This window comes from Phaseolus vulgaris, chromosome 9, assembly GCF_000499845.2.
Source record: "Phaseolus vulgaris cultivar G19833 chromosome 9, P. vulgaris v2.0, whole genome shotgun sequence".
Lineage (NCBI taxonomy): Eukaryota > Viridiplantae > Streptophyta > Magnoliopsida > Fabales > Fabaceae > Phaseolus > Phaseolus vulgaris.
The window spans coordinates 25,752,952-25,776,282 of record NC_023751.2 but is presented as its reverse complement, the minus strand read 5'-3'; the positions used below and the strand labels follow the sequence as shown (position 1 = coordinate 25,776,282).

Sequence of the window (23,331 nt, the reverse complement as noted above, 5' to 3'; positions counted from 1 at the left end):
TTAAACAACACGTTTCGGAGTATATCACACAATTCATTCATTGAATCAAATCATATTCTGAATGCGATTGAAATCGCTCTAATATAATTTACACATAATCTCTAGCCACGTTTAACTAGGTTAATTGTTTTTATCACTGAAGAAAATTTATATATAAAAAATAAACACAAACGTGATTCAATCCTTATAGACAAATATACAAGATGTGATCATATGTTAGTCAATTTGTCTTTATACCAAAAAATCAAGTACTCCATACCCTCTCCTTTATGTTTGGGGTAATCTAAATTCACAAATCCTCCCTCTTAAAACAAATTCTCCCGTAAAAACTTCTTTATCCCCATATCAAAGCAACTTGAGAAAGGTGTACTGGCTGGTCATGATAGCTTCATTGCTCCATTTCTAATGTATTCTTCATTATAATTTAGTTCCTCAACCCATTCCAACTTTGTCAGGTTTGTAGGCTCCCATATATTATTGTGTCACAGTTCATTGTAGAACAATCTCCTCCTGCTTGTATTATTTATAAATTATATCAGTTTGTAGCTCCTGCCATGTACTGTGATACCATTATGATCTGCGTAAATCAATGTAGAAAGCCCTTGAATGATCTTTGTGGGTCGTGGCAAGTACCTTTCCTGCATAAAGAATCAACCTAGTTATGACACTCTTTATACTATTATTATGTTATAAAACTCATTAAGTATAGAAAATAACGTTGAGACTTTGTTCATAACCAAATTCGGAGAGTTAGGATTTGATTCAGGACGTAACAAAACCAATTTATCAAATATAGAGAAAGATACTTGGGATTGAATTACATCTATCTCAATCATCTATATTTTGAATAATACAATATATAATACTCAGAACTACTTATTCTTATTCTTGATGCTTAATTTAAAGTCATTCACCTTGATTCCTCACAAATGAAATTCATAAGATAATTTCTCAAATACTGATTCCTCAGATATCTAACAAATCATCTAGCTTTATTAATAGAATTATGATGCAATTAATAACCTGGAATCTATTCCTAGCATTACAAGTTATAAAGTCTTTTCGTCTATTTCAGATCCTTAAAGGTACTTTCCAGTTAAATTTAAAGATCAAAATCAAGACTCTATTGATCAGACATAATCAAGCAATAACATAAAACGAAAATATCAAGAACAAATAGAAAAGAGGATATATATATATATATATATATATATATATATATATATATATCACCAAGGATACATTTGATCAAGGTAAATTACATTCAATCCCAAGTTAGAAAGAACTTAGCCACTCATGACAGTTCCTCCAATCTTCATTCTTGATCTGGATTGCATAAGAAGGGCTGATCTGAGCACTTTCTTCTCCTCAGAACAGAGGTCTCCTTCTTCTTCTCTCACTAACTTCTCTCTAAAGATCCAATCTTTTTTCCACCCCTCCTTTTGAGTTGTGTTTCAAAATTTATATAATGAACTTTAGCTCAAGCTAACTAATTTAGCTTAAGCTAGATCTTTCGGTGCATTTTTAGCTTGAGCTAGCGTTTCTAGCCTGGGCTAGATCAGTACTGCACATTTAATCAACTCTTGACATATTTAGCTTGAGCTAAATCCTCTTGTGATCCAATTAAGTTTTTGCTTTCTTTCTTTCGATGCCAACTTGAATACATTCTTTCCATGCTTCATATTCATCTGCAATTTACACAAAAAATTGAGATTAAATTTCTTCATTTGTTTTTTGGTTCAAAATATATAATCAGATTCAATAATTCTCAGATTAGGGTAGTTTTCTTAAATTAAGAAACAATTAAGTTCCAAAGTGTTCAATTTTATCAATCATAAAAACTACACATTGACACTTATCAACTATCTATATTCATTTTTTTTTATGTTCTACTAGTCATATTCAAACATGTCATTCGACATACACGCTAATTTGAATAAGAGAAAATAGTCTTATTAAAATTACAGTGCACCTATGTCCTCATCTTTAACTCCTTTACATCTTGCCTAGCATTCTTAAATAAAATGAGATTCCTTTAGGCTGTGTTTGTTTCAAAGCGCTGAAAAGCAAAGAAACACTATTTGAAGTGAAATGAAGATGAATCCACGTAATAGAGACAAAAAAGCACTCAAATCGAAAAAAAAATTGCTTGCAAAACTTTCTTCGCAAATATGCGAAGAAAGTTGTATATTTAACTTTAGTTTACTCTTTTACCCTTTTTATTTTAAACTTAAATTATTTTAATTTTTACTTAAAATATAATTAAAATTAAATATAAAAAATATAATCAAAATTATAAAAAAATAATTATTATAAAAACATAATTAATCATATTATATATAATTAATTATAAATATAAATAATAATAATAAAAATAAATATATTTTTAATAATTAAAAAATAAATTTATATAATAATTATATTAATTAAAAAAAGGAAAGATAAAAATAATGAAAAATAAATTTTTATCAAATATTTATAATTATAAATATTTAAATAATATTTTAATTAAAAATAATTATAATTTATAAATAAATATATCAAATTAATTTTTAACCATTTTTAAATATAAGGATAAATATGTAAACTTACATTTTTATCAATTAAAAAATATATAATTTTAGTCACATCTATCACATCACTCACAAACTTTTATAAACTTTCCCCACACTTTCCACTCTATTTACCTTAATCCAAACACCCTAACTTTCTTTACACTTTCCCTTCAAATCATCTCATTAGTCTCATATACATCTAACTACCGCTATCCACTTCCCTCTCCAGATCTTATTCCCAACCTCTTAAAAAAATTCATTAAATTAAATTGTTGAAAGCGTAGTCTCGAGTGATAATGTTATACAGTGGTCTCACGTACCTATCTATAACATAAATTCTAGACCTTCCCAACATATTGACATGGAAAGAAAAGATGATTATTTGTTTCATTCATCTTACCGCACATGATACATAGCCTATCTTGGATGTGTACTCCTCTAAGAGCCAGATTTTCCACTGTAGTGAGTTTGCCTAAAAGCACTCTCCATGGTACATGTTGTGAAGATGGGATGACCTTAGATTTTCAGAACATCTCAAACAATTCATTTTGTTTTCCATTACTGTAGTTGTCTAGCTTTTTATAAGTAGATTTCACTATGCAATCATTCTCCCCCGCGTCTTTCTACACCCATTCGTCTAGACCACCAATTTGAAAACCAAGTTGGTTTATGTCATGTGTAAATTTAGTAAATTGTTGTTCTTCCCATCCAAACCAACTCCTTCTTCATTCTAAACATCATATCTAATTATTGTTTATCCATCCTTCAACATCGTTAATTATTATGTTCTTATATTTTTGCATTCCCATAAATTTTAGGTTATTTCTGCATTAAAAAGATATACCCACGCCATCTATCCTCCCAAAAATTTACAATGTCACCTTGTTCTACCCTCCAAGTAACATTATCATCAAAGCATTCCCCCATTTATGCCTTGCCCATAAACCCTGTAAGGTCTTCCACCACCATGACCCATAAGTAACATTTCCATTATCATTCAAGTTTCTCCGAGAGTCGTATTTAGATTCTAAAATATCCTTATGTATCCTTTGTGATTTACAGACCTTAACTCCATTTCCACTTAGCCAATAATGTTACATTAAATAGTTTGATATCTAAGTCTTAAGTCTCCTTCTTCCTTTGGTTTAGATATGTCTTCTCAATTTATCCATGTTATCTTGTTCCCCTTATTTCCCTACTCCTACAAGAAATTCCTTTGAGTAGTTGGAATCTTATAGAAAGAGATGTAATACAAGGGTATAACAGAAATGATACATTTTAGTAAGCATATTCTACCTTCCAAAGATAGAAATCTCCCTTTCCACCTACCCAACCTATTCTTGATCTTATTCATAATCTTTTTCCACATAACTACCTTTCTCGGGTTCCCTCCTATCACCCTTTCCAAGTATTTAAATGGTATTTTCATGTGACTACAATTTAGCTTCTTAGAAAAGAAATCCATTTGATACTCTTCTATAATCCCCCTATATTACTCTTATAGAAATTAATATTTAACCTAGAAGCAAGTTCAAAACATTTCAAAATGCTCTTGATAGTGAGAATGTTGTTTATACTCGGCCTAGTTATAAAACTTTATCCTTTGCAAATTGTAGAATACTTATCTCTATCTCTTTTTTTACTTATCTTCAATTCCTCCAACAAATTCCTCCTAATTGCTTGCCTTACAATCCCATTTAATCCCTCAACAACTATTAAGAATAAAAAAAAAGGCACTTACCGATTCTAATGCCTTAAACCTTTAGTTGGTTTAAACTTTGTGGTTGGACTTCCATTAACCAATACCGATATTGTATACGACTCTAAACAACCCTTCACCTGTGAAATTCATTTACTCTAGAATCCTAATCTCCTCTTCATGTACTCTAAGAATTCTCATATGATAGAGTTGTATGTCTTTTCAAAATCCACTTTGATAATGACACAACTTTTTTTCTTTCTTCGACTTCCTCAACTACCTAATTAGCCACTAACACACTATCCAACATACCTCTTCCCTATAAAAATGAATCTTGTGATTGATCTATAATCTTACTTAGAAACTGTTTTTAATCTTATGGATAATAACATAGATATTATTTTGTACATACTACCCAATAAAAAAATTGATCTATACTCGCATAAATAAGCATTTGCGAATAAAAAAATACATCAAAACCCAACAAAATCATCATTTGCGAATAAAAAAATACATCAAAACCCAACAAAAATGAAAATAAATGATTAAAGAATCACCTGTTCTTCGGCAAATGAAAAGAGGAAATGAGATATGAATGGGTCTTTGCATGTATATATTCTCAAAAACCAATCTTGATAACCATTTCAAAATTTCAAAATTCAAAAACCGCGCCAAGTGAAAAATACCTTAAAGAAGAGATTTGTAGTGGTGGTAAGGCAATGAGCAGAAGGTGTGCAGTTGCCAAATAGGTGAAAGAGAAAGGGAAAGTAGAAGAGAGAAAGGTATGAGTTTGAGAGAGAGGGTCAAGCGGAGTGAGAGATTATAAATTCAAATTCAAAAAGCATTACCTGAAATGGTGTTCTGTGATTGTTCTGCAATTGGTTCTGGAAAAGCATTTGCACAACCATACACAGTTTTGGAAAAGCCATTGCTAGCCACACAGAACACACATTCAGAAACCCTAATTTTTCCTCCACCTATGCACATTGGGCCTGTTCACTCATTTTGGGCTAGCATAAGCATGGACTCATTTTCTTTCCAGCTAAAGCCTCACAATGTGACACGTGTAAAACATTCTTCGTATGGTAAATTTGTTTTTTTGTTTATTTTTTTCAAAAATTTGTGAGAGCAACACGTGTAGAAAGTTGTCTGTTTGTGCTTCCTCAATTGTTAATAAAACAAGTGGAGACTTAACAATTAGATTAAGCTTAAAAAGAAAGACTTCCTAAATAAAATATTGCATATATATATAATCAACCTTTTACATTTTTATTTATTAGTAATTATGATATTGGAATTTATTAGTAATTATGATATTGGAATGAATTATATGTTAGTAGAAAAGATTTACTATACTTCCAATGTAACAATCTAACCATTCAAACTTATATTACTTGGTTACAAGACACAAGCCTATATCATTTATACAAACTAATTGTAGTGGGGCTACATTTGTATGTGACAAGACTACTTGTTTTCCATTTTTTAAATAAATGATATTACTCTAACCCACCATTGAATTTAAGTGTTGGTATTTCCTAATAACCATGCTTAGAAGTCACACTGATTTAACAAGATTATAAAATGAAGAAAGTGTTGTTATAATTTGATACCAAATTTGAATAAAAAAGTACTCGTTCCAAAAAACCAAAAAAATGTATTTAAGTTTTTTTTACCTAAATTATTCTTAAATATTGATTTTATTGGTGTGCTAGAGTTCATACTGGGCTTTTCCCGCTCATTTTTGAACGAAAACCCTTCTCTTCTTTCTCACTCCACAACTTCAGTTTGGAGCGACAACATGAGTGCTCCCATGGACACCGAGCTCACAACCTACGAAAATGGCGCTGTTCCCCAACACTCACTTCCCGAGGACAAAGTTCTTGTTCCTGGTACTTTCCCTCTCACTCTCTCCACTCTCCACTCTACACATTCTCATATCTCTTACTCTTTCTTTAATCACTCTTACTTTGTTCCTAGTCGAGGTAACCCTAAAACCTTCCAGCACCGCTAAAATCGAAGATGTTCGTTCCGCTGTTGAGGGGTAACCCCTTTCCCTTCTTTGCCAAATTGCAAATTAAAGTTTTCGTTTTTTTTCTATCCAAATTGTGATTAATGCGGTTCTCGATTTAGCAGGATGCTTGAAAAGAGGAGTTTGAGCTATAACGATGGACCCATTCCGGTGCCTCTTGATGAGGCGTTTCTCTTAGATAACGTTGAAAGAATTTGCGTTTGCGGATGTGATACTGGTGTGTGATTTTTTCATTTTAGGGTTTAGGAATAGTTAGGAATGATTGGAACTTAATGATTTGATTTCTTTTGCTTTTCTTCAAAATTTGAAATTGCATAAAAAGACTTTTGGTCTCAATGTGAGTTGGATTGAGTGTTTTAGCAATTAGCACTACAACATAGCAAATTCTGTTGAATAATAATTCCCTGAATGGAGAGAGAGGGACTATGCTTCATTCTACTGCCGCTTTTCTGATTCCGATTCTGTAAAATGTAACTATTTTGTAGATGATGGGAGGCACAATGATAATGTTCTTTTGTTCTGGCAAGTCAAGCCTATTGTACATGTTTTTCAGGTGATACTGCTGACTTGATTTTATTCCCTATCTGTTGGTCTCAGTCTCATTTTCCTTGGTTGTGTCATCCTTATTATGAGTATGAAAAAGGATAGATTTAGCTCCTCTAAAGCGAGGAGGGTGCCCTTTGAAAAATAAAGCACTGTTATACTATTATTTTGGAAGTGCCATTTGAAGTGAATATTTCTTGGTCTGAATTTTGCTTTGTCAGCTTAGCGAGGAAGGTCCATGTGAGGATATAAGCTCTGATGGGCAGTCTTCTAGCTTCAATGAATGGATTCTTCCTGCAAAAGAATTTGATGGCATGTGGGAAAGGTTATTACTTTTTGTAATTTATGCTTTTCCTGTTCTAATTCTATACTGTTTATTTTTTATGATTAACTATAAAATTCTAAATCATTTGCCCTGAAATATCAACCATTGTGTTTGCAGCTTAATATATGAATCTGGTCTAAAGCAACGGTTATTACGTTATGCAGCAAGTGCTTTGCTCTTTACTGAAAAAAGGGTTGATCCATTCCTTGTTTCATGGAATCGGTAAGAACTGGAAATATTCATTTAGTCATGGTCTTCAATACTGAAACTTTGTTTTACAATTGCATGCATGACCTGATATGTTCATATCCGGTGTCTTCCCTGGCAGACAATAAGCATACTGATGCTTCATGATATACTGAGCAAACTTTGATTTCTGAACACCTGAAAAGCAACTCAGTATAACTGCTGATTTGTTAGGACTCTCTTTATAGATTTGTTGACGAGAAAAAGTTTGCAGCATACGCAACTATGATAAACAAAACTTTTTAAAAATCTTCATCGAATTCCTTGCAAACCTTAGAAACCTATCAAAAGGACTGAAAAATTACACACAAAGGAAGATGAACAAGAACATTGTGATGGCAGGCCGATATTTTGTCTTGCTCGTTTTTTTAGACTCTGACTGCGGAAAGTGAACAGTTTAGAACTAAATAATATCATGTAGGCTATTTTCCTTGTAGAAAAATTAAAGAAAAACACGTTTCTTCTTTTTTATTTAATTTTGATGCTATTTAAGTAAAATTGTTTGTTGTAGCAATAACGGGAAGTTGAACTATAAACCTAGATGATTGAACTATGTACATATCTTAATATTTTAGAGAATTTTATATATGTGCAGCATAATTCTGTTACATGGACCTCCTGGGACTGGAAAGACATCTTTATGTAAAGCATTAGCTCAGAAATTAGCAATTCGATTCAATTCAAGGTGCACTGATCTATTATCAATACTTTTTTTTATATATATTCTACCAATATCTCTCAATGAAAACAAGTTAATAAAGGGAACCTAAACTAACTTGCCTGTTTTTCCCCCACTCAGATACCCTCAGTCCCAGCTTATTGAAGTGAATGCACATTCTTTGTTCAGTAAATGGTTCTCTGAAAGTGGCAAGCTGGTATGCATATCTGAAACTTTCTGTGTGTCATAGGCTTGCATATTGACTTATCTATAATTCATGTTTCATATTGGCTGCATTTTTTGTTGGTGGGTTTTCAGTCAAGATTTCTCCCAGTTAAGTAATATGCTCGAAGCATAAAACTTCATGTATTTATCATTGTTGCCTTCAAGTTTATATCGAGTGAGATCAAAGGATTTAGCTGACTCAAGCTAGGAACACCCAACTTTTTGGTAGAGCATAGAATTGCATTAAGGAAAAGGGAACAAAAGTGAAAACGAAGTTTTCAAGATCTTTTCCTATATGAAATAATTATTTCTATGTCATTATACCTTCACATGATGGATGTGGATTTTCTACTTTGACAAATTGGTTAGAGCAGTATGAATCTTGGAATAAAACTTCATTATAAGTATCCTTTTCTCATTTTTCACCTGGACTTCCTAGTATTGTTTGTGTGATAATGAGTAATTGTTCTGTTTCGGAGGGTATCTAACATAAATTAGTTCATTTTAGGATCACCTCAAGGCAAAGTGGAGTTCTTAGTTACAGTGCAGTCTGAAAATAAAAGTAAACTACTACTAGTATGTCTAACAAAATGGAAAGACTTGCAACCATCATTTTTGTTGTTTTGTTGCTTTGGAATTGAAGCATATAATTGCCGTTATGGAGCATGAATCTGGGTAATAGTATTGGGTAGAGGGGTAAAAAATTTACAGATTAGGGTACAAGTATGATAAGAAACAAACAAATAAAAATATAAACCTATAAATAATTAAAGCAGTATGTAATATGCAATGTTCATACTTTTATTTTAGTTTCTACAACTAAATCAGATATACTAGGACCGCACAGGTGAAGGGGAATACATGGTCCTGCAACCATTTAGAAATAGATGGGTTGCAGCTATGATAGAAACTCATATAGAGTATGGAAGGGTAATCTTCTACCTTAGTGACTCCTCACCTACAATCCATCAAATTCATTTGGCAATGAAAGTGAATCAATTAGCTCGACATCATTATAAGATGACAACTAAAAGAATTGAATCTCCTCTGCCTTTACATGAGAATGCTCATGCTTAGCTTCAAATTATGGATCCAAGAACATAAGATGAACTTAAGAAAATAGTATCTAAAGCAATGCCAAAAGCAAAAGAAACAAGAGAGAAAAGATGGAATAGGAGAAGAAATGTAGAACACACTACCTTAGTTAAACTCAAGATGAGAGGTTGAATCACCACTTGAACTTTACGACTTTAAGAGAGAGTATCACGCCCTCAAGAGAACAATGCTCTCACAATTTCTCAAAGAAATTTAAATTCATTCAAAAGTGTGAAACAATGATACAATAGGGTTATATACAGCCATAAGTTTTGTCTAAGCTTGGCAACAGTAGGAGGCAAATTCAAAATTTAAAAATGGTTCTAGAATATTTAAGGAATGAGAGCGTACCATAAACACACTTTCCTTGTCACTTGGTGCTTTCCTTGTGTGTGTGGAGCTTGCCTTATGCATGCTATCAATGTGTGTTTGTCTTCTTGTTTGTCCGAGAATATTTGCATCTTACACCTTGATTGAATGTGTTCAATTGAGGTCCAATTAACAAATCCAAGCTACAATTATAATTAAAAAGAAATACACTTGAAAAAGTAAACAAATCCTAAAATCTGAGTCCATGAAATACTAAAGAAAGAAAACAAAGAATTATTTTTTAGTGAAGAGGTTATTGTTTCTCATCATGTTTCTTGTAATTCTCCTAAAACCCATCTTGTTCCTTTTCTTGTTGATTTATGCACTAATCAAGTTGACTAGTCTCCATTTTAAAAACAGAGAAGCTGAGCTACTAGTTGGACTTTAACCAAACTGAATGATGTTATGTGATCTATGTAGATAAACTGGGAAACTATTGTGCAATATTAAGCCACTTAGGCTGTCTGTGTCCTTTTAGTTTGATACCAATGCTTTAGTAAGTTTATAAACTAAAGTTCTTTTCCTTAACTATAATCAAAGAGTCCTGCATATTGAGTATCACTTAACTGAAACAATATAGGAATTTATGGAATTTTGAAACAAGGATTTGATTAGTCAAATTGTGAAATTGCCAAATTTAATGATCCTGTATACTTACCAAGTTACTTACTTTGAATGAACTATTTTTTTGTTTGATTATCAAGTGTGCAATTGTGTTTTTGTTTTCTACTAGGTAGCGAAACTTTTCCAAAAGATTCAAGAAATGGTAGAGGAAGAAAGCAATCTTGTATTTGTATTGATTGGTGAGGCATAAGATACCGGATAAATTCTGACTAATTGCTCATGTATTTTTCCCCTATGTCTGCTTGAGTATGTGCTTATGATCATGCAGATGAAGTCGAAAGTCTTGCTGCTGCTAGAAAAGCTGCCCTATCTGGTTCTGAACCTTCTGATTCTATTCGGGTAAAATCCTTCACCCCATCCTATCAATAGGAATAAACTCACTCCCCCCATCCCCACTATTTTGTGAAACTGTTTTAGATTGTTTAAAAATGTAATTCAGAGGTGTTCGCTTTTGTTCTTGGGTGTTTGTCTAACGTAAGTTCAATCTGAATACGGAATTTCAGGTTGTCAATGCATTACTAACTCAGATGGACAAGTTAAAATCATCTCCTAATGTGATAATTCTAACCACTTCCAACATAACTGCAGCTATTGGTAAGCCTTAATTTCTCACTATTCAATTTTATGGCTTTTTTCCTTGTAAGTTATAGCGGGCTCTCTCTGATAAATTTGAATATTCACATCTGATTAGCCTATAATATGTTAGTCTACTTACAAGTGAAGTGTAGAGTAGGTTTACAATATGTGGAGTTAGTGCAATTCTTTGTTTTATCACGATTCACGGTGGAAATTGGTAGCCAGTACCGAATATTTTTTGCTCACCAAGCACCTCTTTGGGCATCAGAGTCAAGTTGTTATAAATAAAGCACTGACTTTCGTTACCAGCATAGTAAAAAACAATACTATTTCCAGATCTGAAATTAGCATCACCCCAATGTAACACATCACAACAGCAGCCTTTTCCCACTAGGTGGGAGCATCATTCCTCTCAAATTTCTTCTTAAGTAGTTTTTTCAGTATCCTCCATAAATTTCATTAAAACACATTTCACATGTTGTATATCATACAGATTTATCAATTTTATTGCAGACATTGCTTTTGTCGATCGAGCTGATATCAAAGCATATGTTGGTCCCCCTACTCTTCAAGCTCGGTATGAAATATTAAGGTCCTGCTTGCAGGAACTGATACGTACAGGGATCTTGACTAGTTTACAGGTGCAAAGAGTTCTCAATCTTGTCCGTCTATCTTTACAAACAAGTCCTTAATATTGGAATCAATATTCCAATCCAGACAATAAATAATCTTTATTCCAATTCAGAAATTATTTTGGCTAATCATACTGACTTTTAGGATTGCAAGAATGTCATGCTTCCAAATTACGCTTGTGCAAAGGAGAGGTTGAACGCTCCAGATTTTCATGAGGGTGCTACATTCATGCAACTGTGCAAGCACTTATTGGAAACCGCGGAGGCATGTGAGGTAGGGACAAATATTTCTTGTTGGTGTTGAACATTAATCTTTTGTTTGACCTTTAATATTAACTGATGAGTCTGATCTGTTTACAGGGAATGAGTGGAAGGTCTTTGAGAAAGCTTCCATTTTTAGCACATGCTGCACTTTCAAATCCTTTTGATTGTAACCCTGTTAAGTTCTTATGTACAATGGTAGAAACAGCAAAGAGGGAGCGTTCTGAGCTTCCTGACCAAAATAACTAAATTTTCAATTCAAAATGTGTAAATCAAAAGTGTAACATTGCATCTACTGCATTTTAGTGCGACATAAATATGTTTGATGCAGCAGCGATGTTTATTTATTATTACAGGTAATTAACAATGCTTAGTATCCTAGAGAGATAACTACAAAATACCGATGGGTGGGAAATGGAGAACCCTTGGTTATCTCCAATTAAATTTTCTTTTATTCTTATAGTCAAATGGGTTATAAAAGATGAGTGTTTGTATAAAATCATTATTAGATTTTATTACTTGTAGAATATATTACGTTATCCTTTCCTCATTTTGAAATATATACTTCCTTCTTTTATCCTATAATCATGACTTGAATTTTAGTCTTTTTAATATAACTAAATCTCTTATTAGTAGGTAAGAGAAATAAACTTGTTTCCATGCATTTTATTCCATTTCGTTTTAATTTTTATTGATTTTTTTCACTGTTCAGAAATAGGTATAAAGTATAAATATTGGTAAAATATAATTGGGATGATAGTGAAAATTCTAAGTATCACTTTTTTATTCTCAAATGTGTATTCGTAGTTGTCGTTTGTCGTTTTGGTGATATTCACAAGGGTGTTTATTCCTCACTCTATCAAAATTCTTCTGACTTCAGAATTTTTTTTCCAGATGCTTTTTCTAGAACATATTTTTCAGAATTTATGAAATATATTTTGAAAAACACTTTCCGAAACAGATTTATGGAATAAACTTTATGTTCACAATGTATTTTCCAGAATAACTTTTGTTGAGTGTGTTTAATAAAGAGCTTTTTAAAACGATGATAGTGGGGTGTGGGAAGAACTTTTCTTCCTACTGACCAATACAATGGAAGTTCTTTTCATAGTTACACACCCTATTGACAAATACAAGGGAAGTTCTTTTTACATTTACTATTTTTGTAAGAAAATAAATTGTAGTACATGATGTGGATACTGTCTTTATATATATATTTGTTTTAAATTATTAAAATATTTTAAATTTATTAGATAATCTAAAAAATTATTTTACTATTAGTATTGACTTTTTTATTTCATCTTATATGAAGAATTTCTCTTCTTTTTGTTACACATTCTCTTACAATGGATACATTCGTCATGGTTTGTGAATGCTCGCTACCTCCTAGTAATTCTTAGTAAATTTTATTTGAGTATTTTAAAAAATCAAGTTATGAGTGAGTGAAATATTAATCATTAAAGAATTGTTTAGAATTTAATTTTATATAGTTATTTTTTTTATCTAGACCTATAAAATTAAAGTTATCTATAAGAAGATTAATGTTTTAAAACTTAAAATTTATGGTGCAACTCATTTAAATTTGTTCAAATGTATTTGAATTGTATTTTAAAAATAATTTTTTAATTGATTTTATATTTTAAAGAACTGTTTTAAATAATTTTATTAAAAAACAAAAGTATAAAATATTTGTGGGTATCTATAGATACCTCTGAGAATAAAAAAATCTCTGGACATTTTTGTGTGGATACGGCATATAGCGGGCTAGGAAATGGGACAGAGGATTGTAGTGGGTAAACACTCCCCGTTTCCGTGTTCATTTGCACTCCCTAATTATAATATTTAATTATGTATAATTGTTATTTAATATTATATTTTTGTTGTTGTAATTTTTTTAAGGAAAATTACTTATTTATTATTTTAAAATGAGAATGACTTTGAGCTAGATATTAGTATATTCGCTATTAATGGAAATGAGACATATTTTTATATCAAAGTATAAGAATAAGGATGTGTATGAATTTTTAATGTAGAACAAATATAATAAAATATGTGTTTTTATAGTTTTTAATATTATTAATAAAAGTATTATAAATAGTTATGGATGTTCTTAGATATAATTTTTCATTTATTTTCATTCATTACCATCTGAGTAGAATTAATTTTCACTTATAATTAATCGAATAGTAAAACAAACGAAAACGGCTTCAAATTAGAATGAAGCGGGTCTTATTTAAATTCAGAGTTTATGCGTACAAAAAGTTTACCCTACAAAACAATGATAAATTATGATTTTTAAAATAACTTTTATAAAAGTCAATAATTTCTGTACAAAATTATTATTGGATTGTTTTTTTCTTACATTTCAGTGGTAATTTTGTTTAAAAGTTATAAAAATAAGTACGTAGATTTTAGATAACTGACTAAGAATGGATAATAATATATAGTAATATATATTGCACAACTTTTAATAAAAAAGCCGTATTTTAAAATACTATTTCAATTTTTTTAAATATTAAAACCCAATATTGTGTTTTAACACAATATTCTTTAATTTATTCGAAAGGTACCCATTTTAGTATTTTTTATAAAGAAAAAAAAGATTATAATTTGATGACAGTGTACAAATGTTTTGAAGTGTAAACTATTTTCTCTTTTATAAATAGATTTCTCCCATACAAACTTGTTTAAACACAAATAAAAATTAGAACTTCAGTGTTGAAACAAGACAAACTGTTTAAACACATAAAAAATTAACTGAGTTGATAATAATATTTTAATACTATGGATAAATTTATTAATGAATTATTAATATCCAATTTTCTTAACATTTCTCCTAAAAAATAACACGTGGATGACTTGGCTTCTTGTGTCTCAATTTGTATACATATTGAGCCTCTGGAATGAAAATTGCCTTTCAAGCTAAGTTTTTATATCACAGCCATTTCCCAAGAAAAGGACACAGAGTTGTGGCAAGCTAGGGCAGTACTAACCCTAGTTTTACTGAAATTAATGTCTGCTAAGTAGTAAATACAATGAAAACATTCTCTTTTCTAAGTATATATATGTCAAAGAAAGGGAATTTTAACCTTTGCAAAAGATATAGGTGAATGCAGACAATGTAGTCACAATTAACCTCGAAACCTTGATGTTCATATCCAATTCTTGAGTGCATATATATATATATATATATATATATATATTTTCTGAAACCTTCTTTCAGTACAAAAACACAATCAGACCTCAATAAGTAGTTTCTTAAAGATAGTTTTGCATATCAATTTGTCACTTGCTAATAGTTTCCAACACCAAGCATCTGGTGAAGAATTGTATAAGTTCATGCCCCAAGGAAGTAGCACACGCTTTCTTTGATTCTTGAATACTAAATATGTCATCATATGGAACCTTAGTAGATAAATACTAATAATCGGATCCCACACACTGCGAAGTAATCATTATGGCACATGAAGATCCATGTTATTGATATAGTATTTTATATGCTTTCACTTCTCTTTCACACCATTTCCGTTTCATTCTTAATTCATAAAGAACATTCTTTGGTTTGATGCATCAAGCTAAATTAATTTACGTGCAGATACGTGTATAAATATCATTGGAATTTGGCCACCGTAAGTTGTAAAGAGTTTAAAACAAAGCATATGGTTGGCGCAGATCCTTAACTACAATTATTTAACTGGAAGACAATGCTTAAAAAATGATCTGGTTATTAATTATGGAGTTCATCCATGTGCAGGTATTTCCTTTTTTCAGTCGTTGGTGTGTTTTTTTTACAATTGCACAAGAGGGTTATCACTGACATGTGCAGACACATCATTCTCCCCCACAAAGTATTCACCAATTCCATATACACAGCAGGTAGGTGAAGATCACTATGCCCAAAAATCTCTTTAAAAAGTTTTCAGACAAGCCCCACATGCTGCAGGAAGCACTTATAAGCAAAGCGTTTCAAAAATTATAATACTTTTTTGGACACTTCCGACCAAAAGAAAAAGGAAAGAAAAGCCAAAACTTGAACCACCATAGACAAAGACCCATTCGGGGAGGGGTGCAGGCTTTGATACAACTTGTTAACTTTGCCAACAAAAAGAATGCTTCAATCTTCAACACCCTTCACTGTCTAACACCCCTTTCTGCTTTCCTTTTTCTCCCTTGTGGAAACGTGCCCCCACTGTACATTAAAGAGAAAACGTTTGCATGCGGGAATATAACATAGGCTCTCTCTACGCTATGCGTGCATCACAATGCTTCAGTACACTGCCTCACACAGCCGCTTTTCTGCATCTACATATACACAAACATCATCTCTGCTGTCTTCTTATATATTCATACTTTCACACAAATCAAACATGTCTCTCTATTCTATTTGTTTCTACCACATGCCTCTTTCTCTTGTCCTCTTTCTCCTCCTCCTTTTTCATAACCATTTTGTTTGGTTAAAGTTCAACAATGTCTTCTATATACTCTCTCAACATCTTCACCTTCACCTCTGTGACGATTCATACATTTCTCTTATGCCAGATATAAAATGGCACTGCATGCGGCTCATCATGGGAAGAGTCTACAGCAGAGGTTTCCTTAATCTGGGAAGAGTATACAGCAGAGGTTTCCTTAATCTAGGTCTCTATTAGCTAACAGCAGCCATGAAATAGAAGGCCTAAACTCCATCATGGGGAATTATGCACTCCTGGTCCGAATGGTTTTTGCTTCTTAGTATATTGGTCTACCCTTTTTCACTTCCTTTTTTTCTTTCATGGTGTTTTCAATAGTGTGAAACCATGCATACAACATATGCAGCTAGTGCTAGATGCCATGCATGTTGTGAAGTTCATCCAGATTTTTTTTTTTGCTGTACCTTTACTGTTAGGCTATAGCTTAACTTGCAGATGAAAAAATAGATTACTACTTCTGAATAATGAGTGTGTTGAGTTGAAGTACCCATACCTTGAGTAAGGTATGAGAATGTAAAAGCATAGCTTGCTACTGATTTTTGTTTAATAAAATCTCCATGTTTGCTGTATTTCTTCTTTTTTCTTGCTGTTGATCTTGTACCTTGTTCAATTATTTCACAATGTATAAATATTTTGATGAGTTTTCAGTAAGTTACAACTACAGGCATTATGCACCAATATAGGAATAAAATACTTGATAAATAAAGTTTGCTCATATATAGACGACCGAACAAAATGACATGGTTATGATTATCTTGTAGCAATAAGGACAGTTGCTACATACTATATCCATATTGATGATAAAAAAAAAGTATGTAGCTCCTCTACCAGCTATATATGTAGATCTCACTTTGTGAATATACAAATTAAAATGAAAAGTTCAATTTTCTTTTGGGATATGTAGTTTTAGACTTCAGATTACTGTATCCAGGAGAATATGATTTGAACTAAAAGAGCTATAAACTACCTTCCACCTTTTGGTGTGATTATTTTAGTTGGGAATATGCATGGGAAGTGAGGCAGTGATCAACCTCTTTCGTTGTTTCTGAGGTAAAGAAAGGCAGAGATATGTTTACAATTTTCTCTCCATGTTGTGAGAAAAGAAAGTCTTTAAATTAATATGCTAAGCTTGAGGAAAGAAAGCAAAGAAAAACAGTAAGTTGCAGCAGTGTGAAAGCAGTTTGACATAGAAGTCAGGGACTGTGCCAGATTCCTAGATGCTTTAATTTTGCTTATTTTCTAATCTTGTAGCTAGGTATTGATCCCAATATTAGACATGCATGATGATCTGTGTTGACTCTGGGGTTCTAAATAAACATACAATACAGTTAATTTGAACATGGCTTTTTCAGTATTGATCGGTGGCAATCACATATATAATGAGTTCAAAGGAACATTCACTTTCCTTTTGCTTTTCTTTAATCATGAAAGGTTTTGGTTGACTATATGGTTATGTGTGTCGAATGTGCCTACTGAATCCTGGGCAGGCTCCACTACCAGATGATGGATAATATCCTATACTCAAAACATGATAAAGCTAATTTTTGACATTGTAATCATTTCTGTCTTTGGTTTTCCTTTCTTTATGCTTTTCTATTACCTTAATCATAACTAGAAACTATAAAGTGTCAATTTCAGCACGGTGTTCAAAATAAACGGGAAATCTATCTCTATATTTGGCTAACCATTTTTTTTGCTTTATTTAGTGTATTATGGAGCTTAACTGTTAAATGAAAAATAATATATTTTACTTACAAATTAATTTGTACGTGAAACTCAGATTTGCTGCTTGTTAATTATAATTTATGCAATTCAACCGAACAACTTTCGGTGTATGAATTATTTAGGGTTCAAGGGACCTAACTAAAGCATTTTAAGAGTGAAAAAGTGTAAGTGTTGCTGGTGTATTCTTCTTGGTATCGAGAGCATATGTTGTGATAATAATTGAAAGCAGAAGTTTTTTACATAGATAAAATATATTATTAAAAATTCATATTTCTTATATCATTACATTATAACTCTCAATATTATTATTTTAATATTTTTTTATATTATCAAATTATCATTCTTCTTTCATATGAGCAAGAGAATAAACAGTTGCTCATGCGAAGCGGCTGAAGACTGGAAATTGAGGTACCAAAATGTACCATTGTAGGTGCTGATGGGACATGTTTTGATATGAAATGTCACATTTAATTGTGCTAGGCGTTATATCTTCTTACTGATTCAAGAATTGTTAATTTTACAATTCATATTGTTGATTGCTAATGAAAGCATCTACGATAAGGGAGAAAGTCAGTACTCTCCTTCACTTTCATTCAAGTGTATAATGATCACAACAGTTCTAACTACCTCAGGAATCTACTAACAAAGAAAAAGGTTATAGGATGAAATGGAAGTTGCAATCATTCTTTTAAAAAACCAAAGCTTCCTACTATCTAAAACTACTATAAAGTATCCTACGAAGACTAGGGTCAAGAATAAAGGAAACAAAATTAGAAATACAAGTAGATGATGAACTTGATAATGATAATGAGTTTGCCAATAAAAAAAATGATAAATGATGAATTTTGTTTTTATAGCAAAGATTAATAAAATTAAATGGGACTTTTCAACCCTTTTACATAAATAAAAACCAGAGCCTAACAGTTAGTATAAACACAATTTGTAGTCTACCAGGTAACAAGCTTAGGCTTTCTCATTTAAAAATAGCTAATACAAACAAACCTACAGCAACCTACAAACTTTGTCCTGCACCAGAACTAGCATAACAGTTGCACCAATCTGCTTAAAAAACAAAGCACATGCCACGGATTCTCAGTCTTCCTTCATCTTCCAATCACCACAAAAAGCATGACCACTACATGCATCTCCTACCCCAGATCCCATAAAAAAAGCTTGAAGCTGCAGGGGAGAATAATGCTTACAGCAAAGCCAGCTCCAGTCAGCTTAAAACCCTATAAGCATGGTTAACTACTACTTAAAAAACTATAAGCCTGGCAAACAATGGATAGTATAATCTAATTATTATTATTATTACACAGTCTTACATGCAACATAGAGCTTATTATAAAGAAAACTAAAGAGGAAAATTCTCCTTGCACCTTCATATATTACTCCTTTAATTTTATTTATTTTTTAATTCCAATAGTACCCTTCTCAATATGGTGTCTTTTTCTTCATTTAAGTGATGTTGTTTGTGGTAGCTAGTGGCAAACGTTGGTGGTTGGTGTTAAACGTTGGTGGTTAAGATGGTGTTTTTACTGGTAATTGTTGTGTTTTCCTTACTTTTTTTTTTAATTTATTTGGAAGTCTCAAAACTCAGAAAAAAAAACCATTAAGATGCAAACATTGACTACAAAGCTCAATTGTTGTTATCTTCGCACCGAAGAATGTCGAATATAACGAATTTTCTCGCCAACCCTTTCACACACGCTCAAATGATGGAACTGTTATCTCAAACATTGCAGTTGAAAGGGATGTATGTAGGTGCAGTTGAGATTATTTTAAAATGTGAGCTTATGCTTCATTTTCGGTTATTTACAATTTTTAAAAATGACTTTTCACAATTAATATGGAAGTACATGAGAAGATTTGGAGTTGGACACGAAGAATTTGTCAACTAAAAAGAATAGAAAGAAGGAATGGGTCGAAAGAAATAGGGCCCAATAACAAATAGAAGGTAGTTTCTCCCTGCACCATATCATTTAAAACATGTACCCAACATAAATTTTAAAACCCAACATTGTCCTTAACTTTTTTGAAATGCTACAAAGGAGTGCACTGTTATATTACTGTGGTGTGTGTTTTGAAGCCTTTATCTTTTTTGAAATGCTACAGAGGAGTGTTGTGTTAATATGGTGTGGGTTTTGAATGGAAGTGATGGTGGTGTAGTGAGTTGCAACAATAGCAATGATGTAGTAATTTTTTTTTTTTTGCATCAGTGACAATGGTGCTCACTTCTTTTCCAGTGACGAATCCTTCTCTCTACACAACCATCTTCCTCTCCGTTGTTGCTACCATGCAACAAACTTAGTGATTCATACAATGTTCAATGCTAATGGGTTGAGTGCAAATACAATGTTGTTGGGTGTAGGATTTTATGGTTCATACATTGTTCAGTGCTAATGGGTTGAGTGCAAATACAGTGCTGTTGGGTGTAAGGTTTTATATCATTAAGGACAAATAAATCTTTTCAAATAATATAATTGATTGCAATCTTAATTGATATGGTGCAGGAAGGATCTGCCCAAATAGAAAGAAGGAATGGGTCGAAAGAAATAAGGCCCAATAACAAAGTTTCAATAACCTTCTTCAAGTTGGAAGATGAATGTTTATTCCAAACTTGGTAAGGGTGGCAAAATGGGCCAACTCAACCCACCTACCATAGGATGGGTCGACATGTTCACATGCTAATCTGCCAACTTTATTTAAATGTTATTTTTTAAAATTTGTTTATATATATATATATTTAAAAATATTTAATTATATAAATGTTTTTTAAGTTTTTAATTAATTAATTAATAACTCTAATCGGATAAATTAAAATAATTATTGTTAGTTTCATGCTTATCAAACTCTTGAATTAACTCGCAACTCGTTTGACTCCACTCCCAAGTCACGAACTAACTTGTGAACAAACTCATTTTTTAACAAACTCGAACCAGACTCGGTAGAATCAGTGAAACACGTGAGTCTCAATCCGAGTTAACGATTTCAAATTTATTTTGTTTTGTAACTGTGCTTGTAGGTTTTCATTTTTGTTGTCATCGTAACCTCACCATCTCTCACCGTCATGTAATTGTTGTTTTACCGTCGTTTTTTGTTGGATCGTCTCGCCTAGCACCATCGTTGCGACTAGGTTTCACGATTTTGTTTGGAGTTGGGTTGGGTTCATGATTTTGTTTGGGGTGAATGGTGAATAAGAAGTGGCAGTGGCATGTGTGATTTCAGGATGGAGGTTTCATGCATAAATTAAAAAGCAATTTGGGAGTTGAAGAGGGACTTTCGGGAATAAGGTGATTTGGAGCTTTTTTTTTTTAGTGTGGCTAGAAAATAAAGTTAAAATAATTTTTTATTGATTGTGTTCAGCAGACAAAGTTTATTGATGGAAATGGTTCAAATTCTAGCAATGTCGGTACATCTTCATCACTTCCACCTAGAAATAAAAATGTTGCGGGAAAGATGGAAACACCAAAAGAGTTGTTTTGGATAAAAAAAAAATTTAATTACTGTTAAAAGATATTTAATGTTAAAAGACATTTAATGAAAGCATTTTCATATTCAAACATTTTGTTGGAAATATATGATTTTGAACTTTATATTTCAGTACCAGAAGAAGTTAAAGTCTTAATGAACTTGGTGTATAAAATTCTTTATTTTAACATTGTGAAATTGGTATAATGAATATCTTTTTATTGAATTTTTACGTGAAGTAGACTTTTACAAGTATTGAGTTTACAAGTCGAGTTTATAGACCTCTCCCAAATCTAAATAGACTCTTGAGTCTGATAACCTTAGTTAGTTTTAAGAAATTGAGTTTAAGAAAGGAATATATTGAAGTACCTCAAAAATTTTCAAAATTTAAAATGAGATCTTTGTTGAAATCGTTAATTACGCAAGATAAAAGTATATTGTGTCGTGGTACGATCCTTGCAAATTCCTAGAATGAGAGATTCACGGTTTGCCTGAAAAAAGTATACCGATTGTGGTTTTTAATTGTTGACTCCAGAGATTCTCTGCTGAATTGAATCCAATTGTTGTTTTGTTGAATCATTCTGAGTTTATGTTTTGGATTTTTAGGATGTAGCATAGGTGTTTGAGGTACCTTTGTTTTCTTTCTTTCTTTCATCACAATGCCTTCCTTGTTTCTGGAGGTTCTTGAGCACCCCATGTGCTTCACATTCTGCTTAGTTCCGCGTATTATAACAATGTGGTTGATTAATCGACAAATTTTCAATACAAACAATTTTTTTTTTATTAATTATATTTTTAAGTTAAATGAACATGAATCTCATTGAGAAATGCAAACTCAGCTATTAGGATTATAGAAACTTATTTTAAGTACTATAATCAATTAATTAATTAATTAATTAACAATTTAATTAAATATATGATAATGTGATCTTCTGTTTGACTAATATCTTTTTTTATAGAAATACGTTGAATTGGATTGGAATAGTCATTTAAACTATTGATAGCGGATTGGGTTCATGATTGTAATGTAATTGAATTGAGTTCTTTCTGTTATATTATTTGATAATTTAATTTTTTTTTGAATATTTTTTTGGGAAATATTACGTTCCGTGATTTTTTTTCAATAATTTGTTGAGTATAACAATATTTTTCCCTGAAAATGACTAACCAACCCACCTGTTCTCCCAATCTCTAACCTACCTCTTTGTGTGTTTCTTCCAGTATCCCCATCAATTTTGAAAAGATCTTTTTACTCCTTTTAAAAATATTTTTGAATTATTTTTATAGAATATTTTAAGAATATATTTTCTAAAAATTGTAAAATATATTTTTGGAAAACGTTTTTTAAACAGAATTTCTGAAATAAGTTTTCTAGAATTGAATTTCCAAAGTATGTTCTGGAAAGAACTTTTCAGAATAATAAGAAATTAGATAAATTATTTTGATCATTTTACCTAACTGATGGAGTGTAAGGAAAAATATGATGGGGTGCAGGAAGAAACACTCCCAATCATTTGTTGGCCAGTCAACCCACTCCTTTTTACGGACAGTATTTGGGCCGAGCAAAAAATACACTAACCAGACATTGGATTCAAGTTTCCCAAACATCTATTAAACAAAGAAACAACTATATTTATTACTGTTCTTCAAAATATATATTAAATTTTACTATAAAATTTTCAACTGAATTCCAAACAAAACCAAGTCCACGACTACGTAAAAATCAAGTTCTCATATTTTAGCTGAATAAAGGGTATTATTTGATTAAAAACCCGATTTTTTGTCACCGTGCGGATTGAACTTTTACTAAATAGAAGCCCAAATAC

At 31.6% G+C, this 23,331-nt stretch overlaps 1 protein-coding gene across 1 annotated transcript; it reads left to right on the top strand.

Annotated features, from left to right (window-relative positions):
- Positions 1 to 5,980: 5,980 nt before the first annotated feature.
- Positions 5,981 to 12,358, top strand: LOC137822629 (pachytene checkpoint protein 2 homolog). Its single transcript, XM_068627549.1, has 14 exons — positions 5,981 to 6,146; positions 6,235 to 6,298; positions 6,391 to 6,503; positions 6,772 to 6,839; positions 7,051 to 7,154; positions 7,272 to 7,376; positions 7,996 to 8,085; positions 8,200 to 8,275; positions 10,481 to 10,550; positions 10,640 to 10,710; positions 10,875 to 10,965; positions 11,461 to 11,588; positions 11,725 to 11,853; positions 11,940 to 12,358. Exons 1-14 carry the CDS (start codon positions 6,056 to 6,058, stop codon positions 12,087 to 12,089), a joined length of 1,350 nt encoding a protein of 449 aa, XP_068483650.1. The 5' UTR covers positions 5,981 to 6,055; the 3' UTR covers positions 12,090 to 12,358.
- Positions 12,359 to 23,331: the final 10,973 nt, after the last annotated feature.